At 33.2% G+C, this 19,301-nt stretch overlaps 1 protein-coding gene across 7 annotated transcripts in view; it reads left to right on the forward strand.

Moving 5' to 3' along the window:
* The first annotated feature begins 91 nt into the window (after positions 1-91).
* LOC141387250 (3'-5' exonuclease Snipper-like) overlaps positions 92-19,301 on the forward strand; it is a 28,904-nt gene continuing 9,694 nt past the window's right edge. Inside the window, exon 1 of one of the 7 annotated variants that reach the window (XM_073956635.1) lies at positions 92-1,019. In XM_073956635.1, the coding sequence (XP_073812736.1) occupies positions 997-1,019 (23 nt within the window). In that variant the 5' untranslated portion in view covers positions 92-996. Of the gene's footprint in view, positions 1,020-2,422; positions 2,653-3,961; positions 4,156-4,186; positions 4,450-17,629; positions 19,298-19,301 lie in introns of those variants that run through there. The other 6 variants (XM_073956634.1, XM_073956630.1, XM_073956628.1 and 3 more) reach the window with 6 other exon arrangements.

Below are 19,301 nucleotides of genomic sequence, written 5' to 3' on the forward strand. Positions count from 1 at the left end.
AGCCGATATAATCGGCGGCGGCTAAAACCTTAAAAGAAGAGAAGCGGCGGCGCGCCGCCGACCGAAAGTTAACTCGCTTCCATCTCTGGTTGGTTGACAGTAGGGATACGCAGTGGAATGCAATAATCGGTTTTTCGATTATACGGTTTTCGTGAAAAACTTAAAACTCGATTTTCGGTTAGTCGATTATTTGAGAGTGTACTGAAAGTCGACTTTCGATTATTCGTTTACCGCCGAAAACCGATTATAATCGAATATAATCGACCATTTTCGTTGATGCGATCCATCATGTATGTATGTATACAAAAGTACCGTCCATTACGCGGTTTTAGCACACCCAATAGTCAACTATGACTAATAGTCGTCCACGATTAATAGTCGACTACGAATAATAATAGACTACGACTAATGGTCGACTGCGAATAATAGTTGACTCCGTCTTTCGAAAGTCGATTAAGAAAAATCGATTATCCGGTTTTCGCACAGTCAATAGTCGACTACGACTTTTAGAAATTTTGCGGCTAATAATCGATTAATCGATTAACCGAAATCGATTTTACGTATCCCTAGTTGACAGTGTCTTTTTGTATTTTGTTGAGTTCAGAGTTTGTGTTGTCTGTTTCTTGTTCGATTTTATTATTGCGTGCATCTCGCCTTTTAAAAGGATTCATTTTTAACAAAGGAAACCAAACTGGAAAACAAAAACCATCAAGCTAAAAACAAAAACTACCACAAATCTATGTATAATTGGCGAAAACAGCAACAACAATTAAAATTTCATAAACAAATTCGCAAAAAAATATTTACAAATATCGCCGAAAATGTAAACATTGTCCCAGAAGAAAATTAACAAAAACAAACAAAAGTGCTAGAATAAAATTGAATTGAAAAATAACAACAATCACTGCCCAAAAATATTAATGTATTAAAACTTTGCAAGTTTTAACTTCACATCTCTAAAGAAATACAAAAAGAAGGAATACAGAACCAAGGAAAATGGCATTAACAAGGCTGGCGAGGTAATATTATAAATAAATGTTTTTATTTTTATTGTTTATTTAGGTTGTTGTTATTCCATGGACCCATTAAAACGCACTTTTAACACAGACATTTCCGATAAGAAAACTTATCTTTTGTTTGTAAATTTGTAAACAATGGAATCTTAGCGAGAGGTATTTACTCAAGGCAAAGAAGAATATGCGAACAACCAACCGGCACTACCGATTTGATTATCTTAGGGCCGCAAAATCTTGTTTTCTTTTTGCAATACACAATCGACTACTATAAAATTAATTCATGTGGACAGTGCTACGAGCGATGTTAACAGGATTTCTTCATTTCTTCCATGAGGGGTCATACCGATAATTGGGAAAAAGGTAAGACCGGCATAGACCCAGAACTCGAATTTTTTAGCATTACTCTTTTATTCCTGATTTCGACAATCTCATTTGTCTTTTGTCAAGTAAATTATTTATGAGATTTGTAGACAAAAATTGGTATAATTAATTTTTTTTAATTTCGTTAATTAACAACATATTCGGTAAGTTGGCGACCAATAAAAAGTAGTCGTAAAGTTCTATCAACATGGTGTCAACTTTTATTTGAACTTTTCAAATTTTGTTCAGGCGGTCAATATACATAGTACGACTAATTTCATAAATACCCATAATATAATAAATAAAAAATTATAACAATAATTAATAAATAAATACAATATAACTAATTTCGAAATAATAGCGTGTCACGAACGTGTTAATTGTGGGACCTCTTAATAACACAACGAAGATGAAATATGGTCAGAAATAAAATGATATTTTCCATGAAAAAGAGGATACTTTACTGTCCATTTCAACTTTTCGCCTACCGACCTAAGATTTTATATCTGCTATGTTGCCGAAGTTGTAAGCCTTTGTGTAAGGCAGGTTGCTAACCATTGTTCCAACCTGGTACCCGAAAAAATCTAAATGATTGTGGAACGTATAATAAACGAAATATCAAATATTATGTATACGCGATGTTGATAAATACCGTTATAGGAGGAATTCATCTCCCCTTCTTCCATCTTCATACAATAAAAATTTATTTTTTCATTGCTTTGAAATTTGCAATTGTTACGGCAGCCATTACACGAAGACAACATTGGCAGTAAATGGATGTCATTGTACTCTGCTTGCTGCAGCTAACCACCGTTTTGTAGACATTCATTTGAGTGTTTGTGTCTGTGTGTTGACACACATTGATGAGTATCTGTTTTGGTGCATTTCGTGTTTTTCTACAGTCTTTTGTTACTACCGTCATTATTCTCGTTTGTTGGTATTGTTGTTCTTGTTTTGCTTGCTTTTTTACAGAGTGCAGGGACAGAGTGCAGCAGAACACTCATGTCATTCAATTTAACCACAACTTACGAATATCGATCCAATAGAGTAGTAGTACAACCCAAGAGTTGTCGTGTCTTGTTGTTGTCGTCTTAAAATCTAATCGATGAAAAAAAAAAACAATTTGCATTTGTTTTTCTGTGTGTCAGTCAAATAGCTTTTGATTTACGATGTGACTAATTAGCACCCCAAATGAAATAGAAAACATATTGAGTTTTTTATTCAAAGCTGCAACAAAACATTTGTCAACAATGGGTTTATTAGAAAATCAAACAAAGTAATATACTTAACGTGTGTGTAGAAGAGAAACATCAATAACAAACTATAAAAGTTATTTTTATCAAATGTTGCTTGACTATTTCTAAAACATTTTCCAGACAAAGTTATTGTAGACAATTAATTGTAATTCGATGTGTTCTATTAATTGCGAAAGTCACGCCGGTCTAAAACTGAACCTGGATCACACATCGAGTTGCATCGTATTAACACCTTTTCTTAGGTTCTTTTCTTTATTGAGCAAAGGAGCATGTGATTTAGAAATAATATAATTTCTAACAGTATAGGTATTTATTTATTGCCTTTCATTCATTCATTGATTTTTATTAAAGAAGTGTTAATCAGTAATTGTTTAATTTCAAATATGGTCGGCTGTTATACGTTTTTATTATTGTTATTTATTTTTAGAACTTTTATGGCGTCGTTTTCATTTATCGGTCATTTATAAACTGCATTTTTTATAAATCTTAAAAAGAGATTTATAACATTCATTATGTGAAAGGTGACAATTGTAGATAGCTAAAAATAAAAACAACTTTTTTAAAAAGAACTAAAAAATTTAAATTTTATCAAAATAAGTTATTTGAAGGTATTATTTGAATTGTATATAAGACTTCTTTTGTTATGTTTTGAATTTTACGAACAGATTTATTGCGTTACGGCTATGTTGTAATAAAAGATACTTTTCAAAAAAATATATCGTTGTGAATCATTCGCCTAATGTGACAACAGTATAAGCAACCAATATGTTCTAATATGACTGATATTATACTATTTTGACTTTTAAATTAATCATAAATTAACTGATTATAATTTTTTACACGTCATTAGATAAAAAATATATCTAGTTATTATTTAAATTTTAATATTGTTCGCAATTGTTGAAAAGTCTTTTGGTTCTATTCTATTACGAATATAGACGAACGAACAAAAATTAGTTACAAAAAATTAGTTACAAAAAGTAAACCTTCTTAATTAACACTGACCTATGTTATTTTCAATTGCTTTAAAAACAAATCCCTATCTATTTTGATAATTATACCAATAATATAATTTAAAAAATAAACAAAACTACTGCAAACTCGAACAAAATAAATAAAACCCCCAACAGTGTTATTCACACATACAGAGTGAACAATGATGACAGCAATTGAACGTACACAAATGACTGATAAAGAGAACTTCAATTAATATTAAATAATGGCTCCAGTGGATATAGTAGTCAATGGTGTAGAGAAGTAACTGTTAGAGTACTTCGAAACATGCAAATATAAATATATATGTCTGTGTGTGACATGAGTTGCAACAGTTGCATGACTACATTTAAATCGTATAACGAGAAAAACAACCTTAACAGCAGTTCGATACGGACCATAAGTCGCCAGCTACAATTTTGCAACGAAGCAACATCAAACAACTACTCTATCTACTGTGCAAAAATAAAACAAGATTCTGCGAACTGTTGAGTTCTGTGTTCATTTGTTTATATTGCTAAAAATAGCTTGTAAATATAAAAATAAAAAATAATGCAAAGTGAAGTGGACTGTTGACCAAATGGGTGGGGTCATTTACAATAATAATCATAGAATATCAGTAACGATTATGAGGGAATAACAGTAATTTTTCAAAACGTTTAACATTTTAACATGCCAGTGTATTATTTCTTAAAATCGTTAGTTTATTGGGAAGATTGGTAAATGTTTGTGTTGCGCATTATAAAAACGAACAAAAAAAGCATTTTGAATTAATTCAAATTTTCGGAGCCGTTGCACACTTTAAAAATGTATAGACTGTTTATGTATGTATGTCGATAAGAAAATTAATACGTAAGAAAATCTACCAAACTTGAGAGTGTTTTTCAAAAAATTTTTTTTTGTTTTAAAGCAAAAGCAAAGGAAATAATATTTCCAAAACTAAAGTTTAGGTGTTTTTCATGCGCACACATTTTCGTTTCAAAATACATGAACAGGCTGTTATTATTTTGTGTCCAGTTATTCTCTGCATTATACAGAGAGCTTCCAAAAAGTTATTTTGTCTTTTAGAGTAGGAAAAGATAACAACAATGATGTTGACTAGTCATGACTAGTCAATGCATTGATAGTGGAGTGTACACTAGGGTTATGACTTTTTGACATTTTTTCCTCAAAAATGATTTTCTGTAGCAGGGATGAAGTTCACGCACAAATCGATTTAAAAAAAATAATTTTTGAAAAAATATATGAGATGAAAAAAAATTTTTTTTTCAAAAAATTATTTTTTGTTGCACGAATGAATAAATATAAGCCTACTAATAACTATAATTACGTTTATTTCATTCAAATATTAAAAAAGTCGCGAAAAAAGTCAAGTCAAGTCAAGTTTTTGTTAAAAAATTTTATTTTTAAATAAAAGCGTTTACGACATTTTTACGACTCTCAGAATTGAAGAAAAATAGTGAGAAATAAATTCTTTGTCATTTTAATTATCTCATGTGGCTCTAAAGTTTATTTTCAATTATATGTCTGTTTTCAGTGACTTCAAAAAATTGTCCTTAATCTTGATAAATTCAAATTTTAAAATCATTTTGTGCGTGAGGTTTTTTCACCGAATCACCTTATAATTAAGATTTTATGTAATCTTATGGCAAAACTCATCACGCTATGATACAGGGATATGAGGTTGTAAAAAAGTCATAACCCTAGTGTACACAGCAAAGGCACATTATTCGTTGTTTTTGTTGTAGCAGCATGAAACCCACGTAGAAGCACAGGTTTGATTAAATATTGGGAGTACAACTTAATAATGTCCATTTTTTTTTTTTTTGCTTAAAATACGCGCTTATTATGATACCAAAATAAATAATTACATTTTTCAGAGCATTGCAAATCGTTTGTTAATATTTTTCGCTATCTTTCTGGAGGCATATGTATTCCATGCCAAAAGAACTCCTTCGGTTTTGAGTCAAACTATGAATCAACCCAATTTCTGATATCTATTTCTGAAGTAAAACACGTTTCGTTCTGCATCGATCGAAAGAAGTAGTTGTCGGAAGGGGCAAGGTCTGGGCTATACAGCCCATTCACTGTTTTCCAAATTGTTTTTGACCGACGATGGATTGGGGCCTTTTGCTATTGGATGGATTTTAAAATGAGAAATAAAAAATATAAATTTTACATTTAAATAATTTATTTCTAAGTAGGTCCTCTTTCATTTTGATGACCACTTTTTACTTTAAGAAAATTTGTTCGTAACCTCCTAACAATAACAAAAGAAAGCTTATAATAATGGGGATGAGACGATTCGTATATAAATATTTTTAAAAAACCAGAAGTTTGGCAGTAGTTCAAACGAATTTGTATTCAAATCATATTAGTGAAACAAACAGGCCATAAGGTTCGAATTCAAATTCGTTTCGTTCAAATTACGACCAAACTCCTATTGTTGTAAAAAACAAAAGTAAATCTAATATTTTTCAAAAACCAGTAGTTTGGTAGGAGGATATTAATTTCAGTTCTAAGTGCTGCATGTTTATGCATTTCTGTGTTCCATACGCGTTACAAAATGTATCTTAATGTGACAAAAATACGGCAAATCGGAAGGTACCGCTGTATGGGACTTTTACCATAGACCCCACTCGGAAACCAAAATTTCCAATTGCAGAAAATCTGTTTAAATATGTTGCTAAATTCGTCAAAATGACTGAAATGGATAGGGACTGTACATTCATATAGGCGGTACACCAAAACGGGGGCATGTTTTGTACACATTAATTTAGTATTTACTCCACTAAAATCGTCAAAATATCTCGAATCTGGTACATCTCATTACAATTGAATTACAATTGAATTGAATAAAAAATGTGCCTACAATATTCAAATTACTTCAAATTGGGAGTATATTTGATCCTTTCTTGATAATTTGATCCTCTACCTAAAAACTCAGAACGATTGTATGTTTAGAAACATTTGTATGCAACATTTGCAATATAATAAATACTTCGTACAGAGAAGTATTATTATTATTCAAAAACTATTGAGCTTCTTATTTTACTCAAAGACATTGTTTATATAAAAATTTTATCAACAACAGGGGTATGTTCATGTTAACCCCATTAGAGCGCAATTCGACTTATACAAATTGTAGGAAAGCAAAAATTTGGACTCTGGATTTTATTCCATAGCAGTTTCCAGTTCATTGAGTATGAACTTTTCGGATAAAATCGCCCGGAATGGTTAACTACTAAAAGCAAAGAAAAACGTTTCGTTCATTACAAATTTATCGGGGTACAAATTGTCGAGTTTCTACTGTATTTGTTGCTTTCTTATTGATTTTCCAAAGTTGATGGCCAACCACACTCTAATGTGCAAACAAGTTTGGCAGATCATGAATCCGTACGAGAATTAACCATACGTTGGTACATATGTATGTATGTAGTATTTATCTTTGTAAAATAAACAAAGTTTGTAGCATTCATAACAACAATACTCAGATTATTGTTTCTCGCTATCAAAAAATTGCGTCTTGGATAACTGGATACAATGTTAAACAAAGCTATAAAACAAACACAACAGAACAAAACAACAACATGATTTCTAAAACGTAAATAAAATAAATTACCAAAATAAGTAAGACAGCCATGGTAAAGTGCTTACGGTGGTTAATCTTCAGATAAATCCAAGTTATGACTCCTTGCCAATTTTCTACTTGAACTTCACGATAATGGGATTTAATATTCAAAGAACGCTACATTTGTCACACACACATCTGGCAGACTATGAAGATTTAATAGTTGTTGTAATTGATTCACTATTTGTTGGGCGGCAGGCATTGTAGGCATTGTATTGCACATCGCTATATATTCTAGTCTCGTATCAATATTTTTCATGCACCACCGCCGTTCCGTTGTCTAGTCGTTTGCATTGCTATGGTGTCTGTTGCTGTTGGTTGGGCCGTTTTCCTTTGCGGATAAAACTGGTGAAAACCACTTTTAGGCGGCTGAATGACAAAAACAAAACACTGCAGCACACAACACCATTTCCCACCGACCGACCATCTCTTTGATCCCGATCTACCAAACGATCGCTCTACAGTCTAAATGAGTGATCTATGAAGTATAAAAACAAAAGCCAAGAAATTGAATTGCAAAAACAGACAAATTGAAATAATTGAAATGTATGTTTGTAAAAGAGGGGGCACACTCACATATAAAAATGTATGTATGTATGTATGAGCTTGCGGCCGTCTTTGAAAGAAAAGTTAATTACATATTTTTCTTTTTTATAATAACTAAATGCTCTTTTTTATACCTTCAGCCTTTAGGCTAGAAAGTGTATATGAGGAAAAGACTGAATTTTTTAATATTCCATTTGAAAAAAAATAAAATTTGTTTTTGACGCTACATGAACGATTTTTGGTACATGGATTGAAAAAAATTCCCATTCTCAAATCTGTTCGAGATACTAATTTTGGATATTGCGCGCTACATAGTCAATATGCATATCAAATTATGCGTAATCGCGAGTACATTGATTCTATTACATGTTTTCTAAATACCCGAATGCGCGTCGCAGTTAGATCAAAAATACAAAAACACCTAAAATCTGGCTGCAAAATGTCAGCATCCATAAAAGGTGGATGCAGTAGAGATTTTGAAATGTGATACATTAGAAGTGTAATCTTCATTTTGTATTCTTCTACTTTTACTTTGGACAGATATCCGTAATTTAAACGGTTTAACCGCCAATCGAATAACAACGTACCTATTTTTATTCATTTACGCGGTCATAGGCTTCTGCACAAATAAACTTTTTTAGCCACATTTTTGAGCTTTGATTAAAAACACTTCGTTTGATCCAACTACGTTCATATTTTGTGGTACACTGCAATATTTCGCGAATTATAACAGTGCAAACCTTGGCTTCCTCAATGTTAATTTTTTTTTACTTTTCGTCATATACACTTTCATATGGGCAAAATGTGCCTCATCGAAATAATGGTTTTAGACCCCAAGTATGTTTGGACGAAATGTGTTACAGACAATTTGGAATCGATTTAGCAATGTCCGTCCGTCTGCCAGTCTGGCTGGTGCGCACGATAACTCTCAAACGGATGAGCCGATTTGGTCCAAAATTTGGTTATCGTAATATTTTGTCCAAACTTAGTTTAAGTTCGAAGATGGGTTATATCGGTCCACTCCTTCCGGCACCTCCCCCACAAAAAATTTAAAATGTTCGGAAAATTTGTGCGCACGATAACTCTTGAAGGGAGTAACCGATTTGGTTCATACTTAGCACATTTCTACGTGATATTTCTACCAGACTTCGATGAGGTTCCAATATGAACTCAATCGGTCCACTCCTTCAGGTACCTCCCACACAATATTTCGGAAAAGTTCTCTTTAGGGCCTGCTCTCGAATCGCTTTGATTTTTGTTGTAGCAACTTATATTTACTGCCCCCCATACGACGGTACAAGTTTCATCAGGGGCAAGTCCATACTTCCTGAGAAAATAGCCTGAAAGTTCAAAAAACCCCTATGACACAGTGTGTAGTGGTTGGAGCGCAAGATAACTCTCGAACGGATCTGCCGATTCGGTCCAAAATTACGCCTTCGTAATATTTTGTGCAACCTTAGTTTAAGTTCGAAGATAAGCCATATCGGTCCACTCCTTCAGGTACCTCCCCCACAAAAGTTCAAAAATGTTCGGAAAAATTGTGCGTAGGATAACTCTTGATGGGAGTGACAGATTTGGTCAATACTTTACACATCCTAATATATCTACCAGGTATATGTCAGGTTCGAATATGGACTATATTTGTCCACTCCGTCGGGTACCTTCTGCTCTCGGATCACTTTGATTTTTGTTGAAGCAACTTGCATTCGCTGCCTCAATAACGACAGTAAACGTTTTTTCAAGGGCAAGTCCATACTTCTTGAGGAAGCCCGAAAGTTGTAAAAACCCCCTATGGCACCATATGTAGTGACTGGAGTGCTCGAACCGAATACTGCGTTCGTCCACACTTTGGATATCGTAATATTTCTTCGAATATTAGATGAAATTCGAAGATGGAAGGAGTGGACCTTCCGATACCTCCCCCACAAAGGTTCGAAAATATTCGCTAAAATGGTACACTAAATATTGTCGAAACTCAGCGCAAGTTTTTGCGCTTTAATCCTATCCATATAGTTTTGAAAACCCCCCTAAATACGTAAGTTTTTTTTTTTTTTTGCAAAAAAGTATTTCAGTCCACACAGGCTTGGGTTATATCTCTGTCGGCAATGTCGACTGATATTTTTATACCCTCCACCATAGGATGGGGGTATATTAAGTTTGTCACTACGTTTGTAACTACTCGAAATAATCATTGTAGACCCAACAAAGTATATATATTCTTGATCAGCGTACAATTCTACATCGATATAGCCATGTCCGTCCGTCTGTCCGTCTGTGGAAATCACTCTAGCGTCCGAACGGATCGACGTAGGTTGATGAAATTTTGGGAAAATATGTTATATTTACGTAGGACTTTTGGTATTGAAAGCGGGCTATGTAGGTCCACGCTTTCGTATAGCCCCCATACAAAATGACGCGTGACGCGTCGTCGTTTTAAGGAGTTTTTAAGATATTTGGCCCATTTTACCACCGAATTGGTTGTAATTTGGTACATTGTGTCTCCAGAGGCCAAAAAATATTCCTACCAAAGTTGGGTTATATAGGTCCACGTTTTGGTATAGCCCCCATATAAGGCCCCATATAAAGTACGCGTCATTTTAATATATTTTGAATGTATTAGACCCATTTGACCAGAGAATTGGTTGTAATTTTGTATTTTGTGTCTTCAGAGGCCAGAAAACATTTCTACCAAAGTTGGGTTATATAGGTCCACGTTTTGATATAGTCCCTACATAAGACCCCTTATAAAGTACGCGTCATTTTAATAGATTTTGAATGTATTAGACCCATTTGACCAAAGAATCGATTGTAACTTTGTATTTTGAGTCCCCATAGGCTAAGAAACATTTCTACCATAAAATGTTTATATAGGTCCACGTGTTGATATAGCCCCCATAATACAATATCTCCCGATTTTCGATATTTTGAACGTTTTAGCCTCATTATCACACCGATATGGCTGAAATTTGGTATTAGGTCTTCTTTAGGCGTATAAAACTTTCCCCTAGAAATTTGTAGGTATAGGTCCACGCCATCATATAGCTCCCGTAGAACGGTACCTTCCGAATTTCGGTATTTTGAAGGTTGTGGCCACATTAATCCACCGAAATGGCTGAAATTTGTGGTGGAGGGTATAAAAAGTTCGGCCCGACCGAACTTAACGCTTTTCTTACTTGTTTTACTTGTTTTTGATTTGCTTGCCAATATTTCATGGCCTGTGTGTGTTAATGGTTCGCAGTCATCAACATATTGATCACATTCTTCTTGTCCATAAACACACAGTCCAGTCCATCATCAATAACAAAAATGCATGGAATTTTTAATTTTGTTTATAATTGATTGCCAAAAAATAATAATTTTCGGTGCTTATCGTAATGGTCGAGGCATTCGAGGTTTTGATAGAAAACATAAATATCTCATTGCATTATGCCTGTTCCAGAACCGGCAAGAATCTACAAAGTTTTACTACGATAACAATTTCTCCTTTATGTTATCGAAAATAATAGTAGAAATTAGTAGATTCTTGAAGTTCTGGAACATACCAATTATGTACTCCCGTACATGTGTGCATACAAGAGTATAGCAATTTCTGGGCCTTTATTTTTATTTCAACAATGTATTGATTGACCTTTTCCAAATTTGATACGATATTTTCATTTACTAAAATTTAGTAAAATTAAAATTATTCAATTATAAGTAACGACTGCATTGGAAGTAAGCTTGCCTAAATTTCGTTCTTATTAATAAAAATGTCCTGACTATGAAATTTTCTATTAGTATTGGAGGTTTTACTGTAAATCTGGTTGGCATGCATGCTTGCTCTGTGGCGAAAATACAATGATAAAGATCACGTACGCCACCAACCTAAATTGTTCATTGTTTATAAACTTGTTTTTGGCCATTCTGTAAACAATATTCTCTCAAGCATTCTCTTCTTCCGGATGAGATTTTTCCAAACAAAGGTGGTGACGCAAATATAATGCAATTACGGTGAAATTCTGTAATATTTTTTAAGAACATACTAAAATCCAAATTCTAAAAATCGAACATAAACAGACAAACATTACTTACAAACAATTATATTTTCTTTTTTAATATAAACATGACGAATGTCACAAAGGATATGTCATATAAAAAAGTCTCTAATAGAAAAGATCACTTGTTGTAATTCTGCAATTGAAGGTTATTTCTCTAAAAAGTCTCAAGGAATATCTTTCCTTTCGCTTTGCTTAGCTCTCTTTTAAGTTCGCTTCTATACTCGAAAATTGAAAAGTTACATACGTGATAATTAGATTGCACCATTTAATTTATGGCCAAAGTATTTAAAAAAATGTAATTACTTGTTGTATAGTTTTAGGAATTTTGACGGATCAAGGTTTTATTAGGAATTATTTTATATCTTGTGAAAGTCCCATAATACTTAAAATGAGTTTATATAACTTTTTTATGAAATATATGGATTATTTAGTTATTCAATTACAACTTTAGCATAGAATTTTCTGTACAATGCATTTTAAAATTTAGATAAAAGTAGTAATGGGAATGTAATTAACTCCATTATCGTGCCAAAATTGAACATTTCTCTTTAAATATTTCAGTATCTGGCTTCCGACTCATTTACTACCAGCCTGTTGGATACGTCGCATTAAGTAATGCATTAAGCACATACGCTAAACAACCTCCGCTATAATTGTTAGCTATGAGGTAAAAATAACGACTATAGGATTTTATATATAGACATGCCCCCAATAACAATAGGCGTTGCAGTTCTTTTTTTTTTGCACTCTACTGCTATGCGACTGACCACAACAATTGATCAAAACAACAAAACAAATTTGCTAAAACACTGACACCGAGTCAATGGACTCTCCACAAATGTTGTGTATAGTTAACAGAACGAAGGAGTGGGCGGCAGGTTAACGACTCGATGTTATTTGCGGTTTCTTTTACTACATACTAGCGTTTGCACCACTCACATTGCACAGAATTATGAAAATGAAGCTGTCGGGACATTATTCAATATAACTCAACACGAGACCAACAACAAAACGAAAGTAAGAAAGAAACCAGAGCAAGTCGCAACCATCACACCAATCAACCGACTAACCACATACCCAGCTAACATTTTTTTCCGAATTCGTATCGAATTCGGACAGAATTTCTGAAAAAATATCCGATTCTGATGCCGAATTCGTAACGAATTCGGTACGAAAATTGTATGGACGTGGTCATCGAATTCGGAAAGAATTTTCTAAGGAAATTCTTAAAAAATATTAGAGTTTCGCGACGAATTCGGTCCGTATTCGGAAGTAAATTCTTGGAAAATTCGGAGACAAATTTAGATTTTCTGACAGAATTCGGTCCGAATTCGGAAGAAAATTCTGGAAAATTCGATGAAAATTTAGATTTTCTTAAGAAAATCCGTCCGAATTCGGAAGGAAATTCTGGAAAAATTCGGAGAAAAGTTCAGATTTTCTGAAAAAAATCGGAAACAATTCTGACGCTGACGCCTTTGATATTGACACAACACGGTCGTACTGTACTGAACAAACCCCACTCAGAGACAATTTTCTTTTAATGTACTATTTATGGAAGATTATAATTTCAAACTTTCTAATGATTTTGCCTGTTGTTATCATTTTATAATTAACAGTAGAAGAATATGCAGAAGTATGTTGAAGCTATCAATACTAGCTTGAATTGTTATATGTTGCATTTATATTAAAAAATTGTAAAATTGTATATGGGAATTTTATGACCAGTCATATTGTTCTTCGACATCAACCGACAAAAAATTCCCTTATAAAATCCATTAGAAATCGGAACGAATTCGGAATGAAGATTCTTAAGATTCTTTAGAAAATGTGCAGAGATTCTTAAAATAAACTTATAGAAAATCGGTAGCATTTCTAGGAAAATATTAGAGAAATCGGCCACATTTCTAAAAAAATTCAGAAAATCTCAGAAAAAATCTGATATCAGAGCCCTCGGAAAAAATTGTTAGCTGGGTAACGACGCATGCCAGCCAAATACCACAACAGTAGTCAGTAGTGGACACAAATTAAAAAGAAAAATTCATGTATGTCATGCCAATACTACTACCAGTGAGTCAGGGATGGCCAATAGCTATATTTATGTTTTAATAAGTCATTGCAAGTTATCTACGTTCTAGGATATAATTCAGATCTACAAAATATTTTATGAAGGCGTATAAAGTTTCTTAGAGACAACCCAAAATTTACGCGTCAATGGATTACTAACCGAATCAATATTAACTTAATATTGATTCAGTTTCACCGTGCCACCGTGGTGCAATGGTATGCACACCCCCCCGGTTCGATTCCCAGGCCAGGCAACTGAAAATTTTCAACGGTGGCACATTACCCCTCAGTAATGTTGGCGACATTTCCTGAATATTTAAGCAATGAAAAACTTCTCTACAAGTGGTGTCTAAAGCAGAGCTCCGATTTACTCGCGGGTGAAAATTTGGGGGGGAGGTGGTAAGTTTTTTTGGGTGGAATTTTGTTTGGAGGGTGGGCTATGTTTTTGTTTGGGTGCCATCCTCAAATTGCTCGAATTCAAGAAGAGTTTCACTCGCGAGTGGAATTCGAACGAATTAGAGCGAGTATTCGGAGCTCTGGTCTAAAGACACGCCGTTCGGACTCGGCAATAAAAAGTAGGTGCCGTATCATTGAGCCAATATGAATCGGGGTGCACTCATTGATATGAGAGAAGTCTCCCTCGTCCCTTCAGGGATGTTTTGTGGAACAATTATATATTATTATTGCTTCAGTTAGTAATCCATTGACACATCCCTTTTACAGTATTCCCTGTTGCACACATTTCCTCAACGGAAATAATTGCATTAAATGAATGAACGCACACACATCCCAGGAAGTCAAAAAATGTATCGTTCGGTCATCCAGTTACAATGGCATAAATCAATGAACTCAAAATGTTTATTAAGGCAAACAAGTAGTGAACGCCGCCTGAGTTAGTTGGAGGAAGATGTAAGATTGCTTAGATATTACATTTACTTGTTTAGTCAGTATTTTATGGCACTAAATATTAATCGTATCTATTTTTAGTTATCGCGAATAAAATGTTATCTCAGTGCTATAGATGTTGTAATTTGGTTTTGTTGTTGTTTTTCTTATTTATGCATACATTAACTGTCGGCAGTCACGATTTCCAGTTGGATTTGCCAATAAATTGTTAGTCATAGATATTTTAATATAATTATTTCACATATTTTTTGCAAAAAGTATAAAGTAATTTCTTTATAGAAAGAATATATCTACAATATTTACAATTAGGGAAATATGTAATGTCAATGACATTTTTCATGATGTATGTATTTTATAACATTAATGTAATGTAAGAAGAATTCTTCTGCTAGATAAATACAGCCATTGATTTGTGTCATAAGATGAATTGCTTCACATGATACTCATTGTAGATACATATGTACAATACGGATATACCTTTTCTGTGGATAACTGGCAGAAACCGATATATCTAAGATTTTATTTTATAATATTGGATAGATTTATGAAAAATTGTTTTATTAATCAAATATTGGATATGTATGGAAAATAACTAAAATCAATTAACAAGACAAAACGTACATATATAATAAAATTTAATAACAAATTAATAGCGAAACATCAACGTTTTCGGTGTCAGGAACTTGACAAATAGTATCTCATTTTCAATGAACTAAACTACGTAATTATGTGGTGCTATTATCGATTTCCCCTAATGTCCTTACATACATATGTACATATCGTCACCATAAATGCCCGAAGACGTAACCCACAAAACCAAAACTTTATAGGAGAAGCAAAAAACGTTATAAAATTAAAACTGTTTTACGGAATATTAATCTTATGAAGGCGAGTAAATGGGATATTATCGATCATATACGAAGGGGAATAAGTAGTGAAACCAAAACCGCTGAGTTGCTTAGTTTTGAGATCCCCCATCACAACAATATCTGCAATTTTATCCCATTTTCCTAAATGCCATTTCTTGAATAGGATCGTTGTTTTTGAACGCAGAAGCTTGAAATTTTGCCATAGCATGTATTTTAGCTTTATGTATCAGATTGCGTCAAAAAACGAATTTCGATTTTCATGTCGGTTACGTCTTCGGTCATTTATGGTGACGATATGTATGTATGTGTGTATGTTTATTTATAAGCAGATAAGTATCATATATTCAACAAAATATGTACATACATAGTCATTGAATATCGATTTTTTCTTTTTTTATTTATTACCAGCAACATCAGTAGACATCATTTACACCTTCACGTTTTTTGCATTGGTTAATTTAAGAAGTTCTTCCGTTATTACCTTAAAGAAGATTTATTTGATATATACACAATTGAATTGACATTTAAAATCCGGTTGTATGTAAACGTACTATTATTAGATACTTTGTTCTCTTTGGCAGTAATCACAAATTCTGCATAGAACATGTTTATTGCACCTTAACTTAAGAAAATTATTTAGTTGAATCTATTTTTATTTTGTTCTTATCATTTTTGTGACAAAAATGTTCAAGATAAACGTAATGCCGGTTTATTGACTTTATTTAGGCACAATTTAAATCAAAAAGTAGCGGATCGTGTGAATAATATTTTTCATGCTAAATACAACGTGTAACAAATCTTGAGACTAAAAATAAACATTAAAGTAAGTCCCAATCTACATTAGGCAAGTTTAGTTGCGACATGTCTCAGTTTGTAGGAGAGACACGGAAGGGGAATGGAAGTGGAAAAAAATTGCTCGTACCGGCAATTTTCAGGCAATTCCTTTTATATGTTTCGTTTTTGATATTATTTCCAATGTTTTGAAAACAAAACTTGCCGAAACAGAATTGCTTGTATAAACGCAAGAGGCAAGTTTAAAAGAGAACGAGAAAAATTGTCGGAAGGAAAATCGCCTAATGTAAACTAGGACTAAATGGATTTTTTGATGTATTTTTTAAATCAAGTTTCGTCACGTGAGAAAATTTTGGATTTTATTGTTAATTGTTTAATAATTTGTAAAAATAGTTAATAAATCTTGTTCGATAACACTGTGGTACATTTTTAATGTAATCTTGTGCAAACAATTTGAACTGAGGATTTTTTGAAAGTACAGACCCAAACGAAATAAACTCTAGTTGGGTTTTGTTCAGCTTGGATTTTTGATGGTCCCTTCCAAACAAACATAGCCCCGAATTGCTTTAAAAAGTCAATATTTAACACTTTTTAAAGCAATTCGGGGTTATATCTCTGAAACCAATACGAATCTTATTCTAACCTCTGAATCAAATTTGTTGAAAGGGCAAGAATAAAATATCTGGAGAAATAATGAACTCGAAAAACTGCATTTATTGCCTCAAATTTTATAATAAACTAGCGGACCCGGCGAACTTCGTCTCGCTATTAAGGAATAAAATTTCATACAAAAACTCAATTTTTGATTTTTCCGACTTTTCCAGAGAGATTTTCCAAAATTTTCTTCCGTAAAGACCTTCTCCTCGAAAATACGAATAACTTACAAAAAATTTTACAGAAATCGGCCTAGCCGTTCTCATTTTATGAATTACTATACATTTTTTACACCATTTTTATATATATATATATATATATATTAGGGTGGGGCGATTTGTGTGGAAGCAAAAAAACCTTAATGAGCCCTTCGCGTTTCTGATTCCTGGGATTGAACTGAGCAAAAAAGTCCACTGGACCATATATCTACCGTGAAAATCGAGCCTCCCGATTTTGACTTTAAGTTTTTTATTGACGTTTTTGGATATTTTGGCATATAACAGCCAAACCATTGAGATTTTCGATCCAACACAAAGACAAACATTGTAGCCAAGACAGTAATTGAAAACTCTCTAATACATCGCAAAAGCATTGGAACGCTCCTTCAGGCAGTTTTGGCCTTAAGAATGTGCAAACTTTTCGGAAAATGTCGATAAATGACATTGTGCTACAAAATGTGACCCGAAAAATAATCAAGTGTTCTGATGCAAAATTATATCGTGTTGGTATCCATGGACAACGACAATGCCCTTATTTCGTTTGGGTCACTTCGTTTTATTTTTTTATAACGGTAAAAGTAGTGAAAATCTGGGTTTCTTCCATTTTCAAATTTAAACGGGCATATCTTATTTTTTCCACAACGGATTTCTTTTGATCCTTCCTCCTTTTAAAGGGGTGAATAATGTCTTTTGATTAAGCTATTATTGTTGTTTTAAATGGGTTAACAAATAGCTAAGTTATAGTGGTTTATGTCTGAAAACCCCCACAAAAAACCTATAAAGGAATTTCTCATAATTTTCACAATAAATATTGAACAAAACAAAAAAACATTATATTTTTGAAAATATAATGTTGACAGTGTCTGTTTTTCCTGAGGTCTGGAAAATAGCGAAGATAGTTCCGATACATAAAAGTGGTGATGCCAGTGAATATAGGCCTATCTCAATAATGCCAATACTTTCTAAGATGGTTGAACATGTAATGAAAGATCAAATGCTTGCCTATATTAATAGCATGTCGTTGCTTCATGAAAGTCAGTATGGTTTCAGAAGCAATCGTAGCACAACTTCCCTTCTTGTTGGGTTGACCGATAATATACGGATGACGGTCGGTGCTGGGGGATGTTGTGTTCTATTATCTCTCGACCTTGAGAAGGCGTTTGACCGAATTGATCATGCAAAGTTAATAAATAAATTACATCGTTTTTTCAAGTTTTCTACCTCAGCTTGTAAACTTGTTTTTTCTTATTTGTTCGGAAGGAAGCAGTATGTATGTTGTAAAAGTTGTGTTTCTGGTACTCTACCAGTGAGTAGTGGTGTGCCTCAGGGGTCTGTTCTAGGTCCCCTGTTGTTTGTGATGTATGTTAATGATTTGCTGAGTTGTGTTAGTAGTAGGAGTTGTATGTCGTTTGCGTTTGCTGATGATGTCCCACTAAACAATTGTTGCCGAGCGCTCTGATGTTAGATTTTTTTAAGAGTTTTTCCAATGTATGATCAGAAAATATTCCGATTTCTCAAAATTTCCTTCAGAAGTTGAACCTATTATCAGGCATTTTTTTAAGGAATCTCTGCACATTTTCTTGTGCTTGTTTTCGAAAATCTGCCAATATTCTGCACATTCTCTGATGGGAAATTTTGATTCGTTTCTCTTTCTCGCTAGTAAATTCCAAGAGAGATTATTTTAAGAACTACAAAGACATGGTAGATTTTTTGTTTTGTTTGCATGCTGTGGTTTGTTTTTTTTTAGTTATTTAGCAACTGTTAATTGACAAAGACGTAGCGGAACAAGTTATTTTGTGATTTAAATCGCAAATTGTTTGCAAACACATAATGGAATAATCAATACTTTTTAAATATATTTTAGGAAAATAAAATAAAAGCATTCGAAAACTTTATCAGGAAGGACTGCGACTATAATTTTGCAATTTTTGCGGAAAGCAGCGGTGAATAATATAGTAA

This window comes from Musca autumnalis, unplaced genomic scaffold (assembly GCF_047663935.1).
Source record: "Musca autumnalis isolate F117 unplaced genomic scaffold, ASM4766393v1 scaffold_5, whole genome shotgun sequence".
Taxonomy (NCBI): Eukaryota; Metazoa; Arthropoda; class Insecta; order Diptera; family Muscidae; genus Musca; species Musca autumnalis.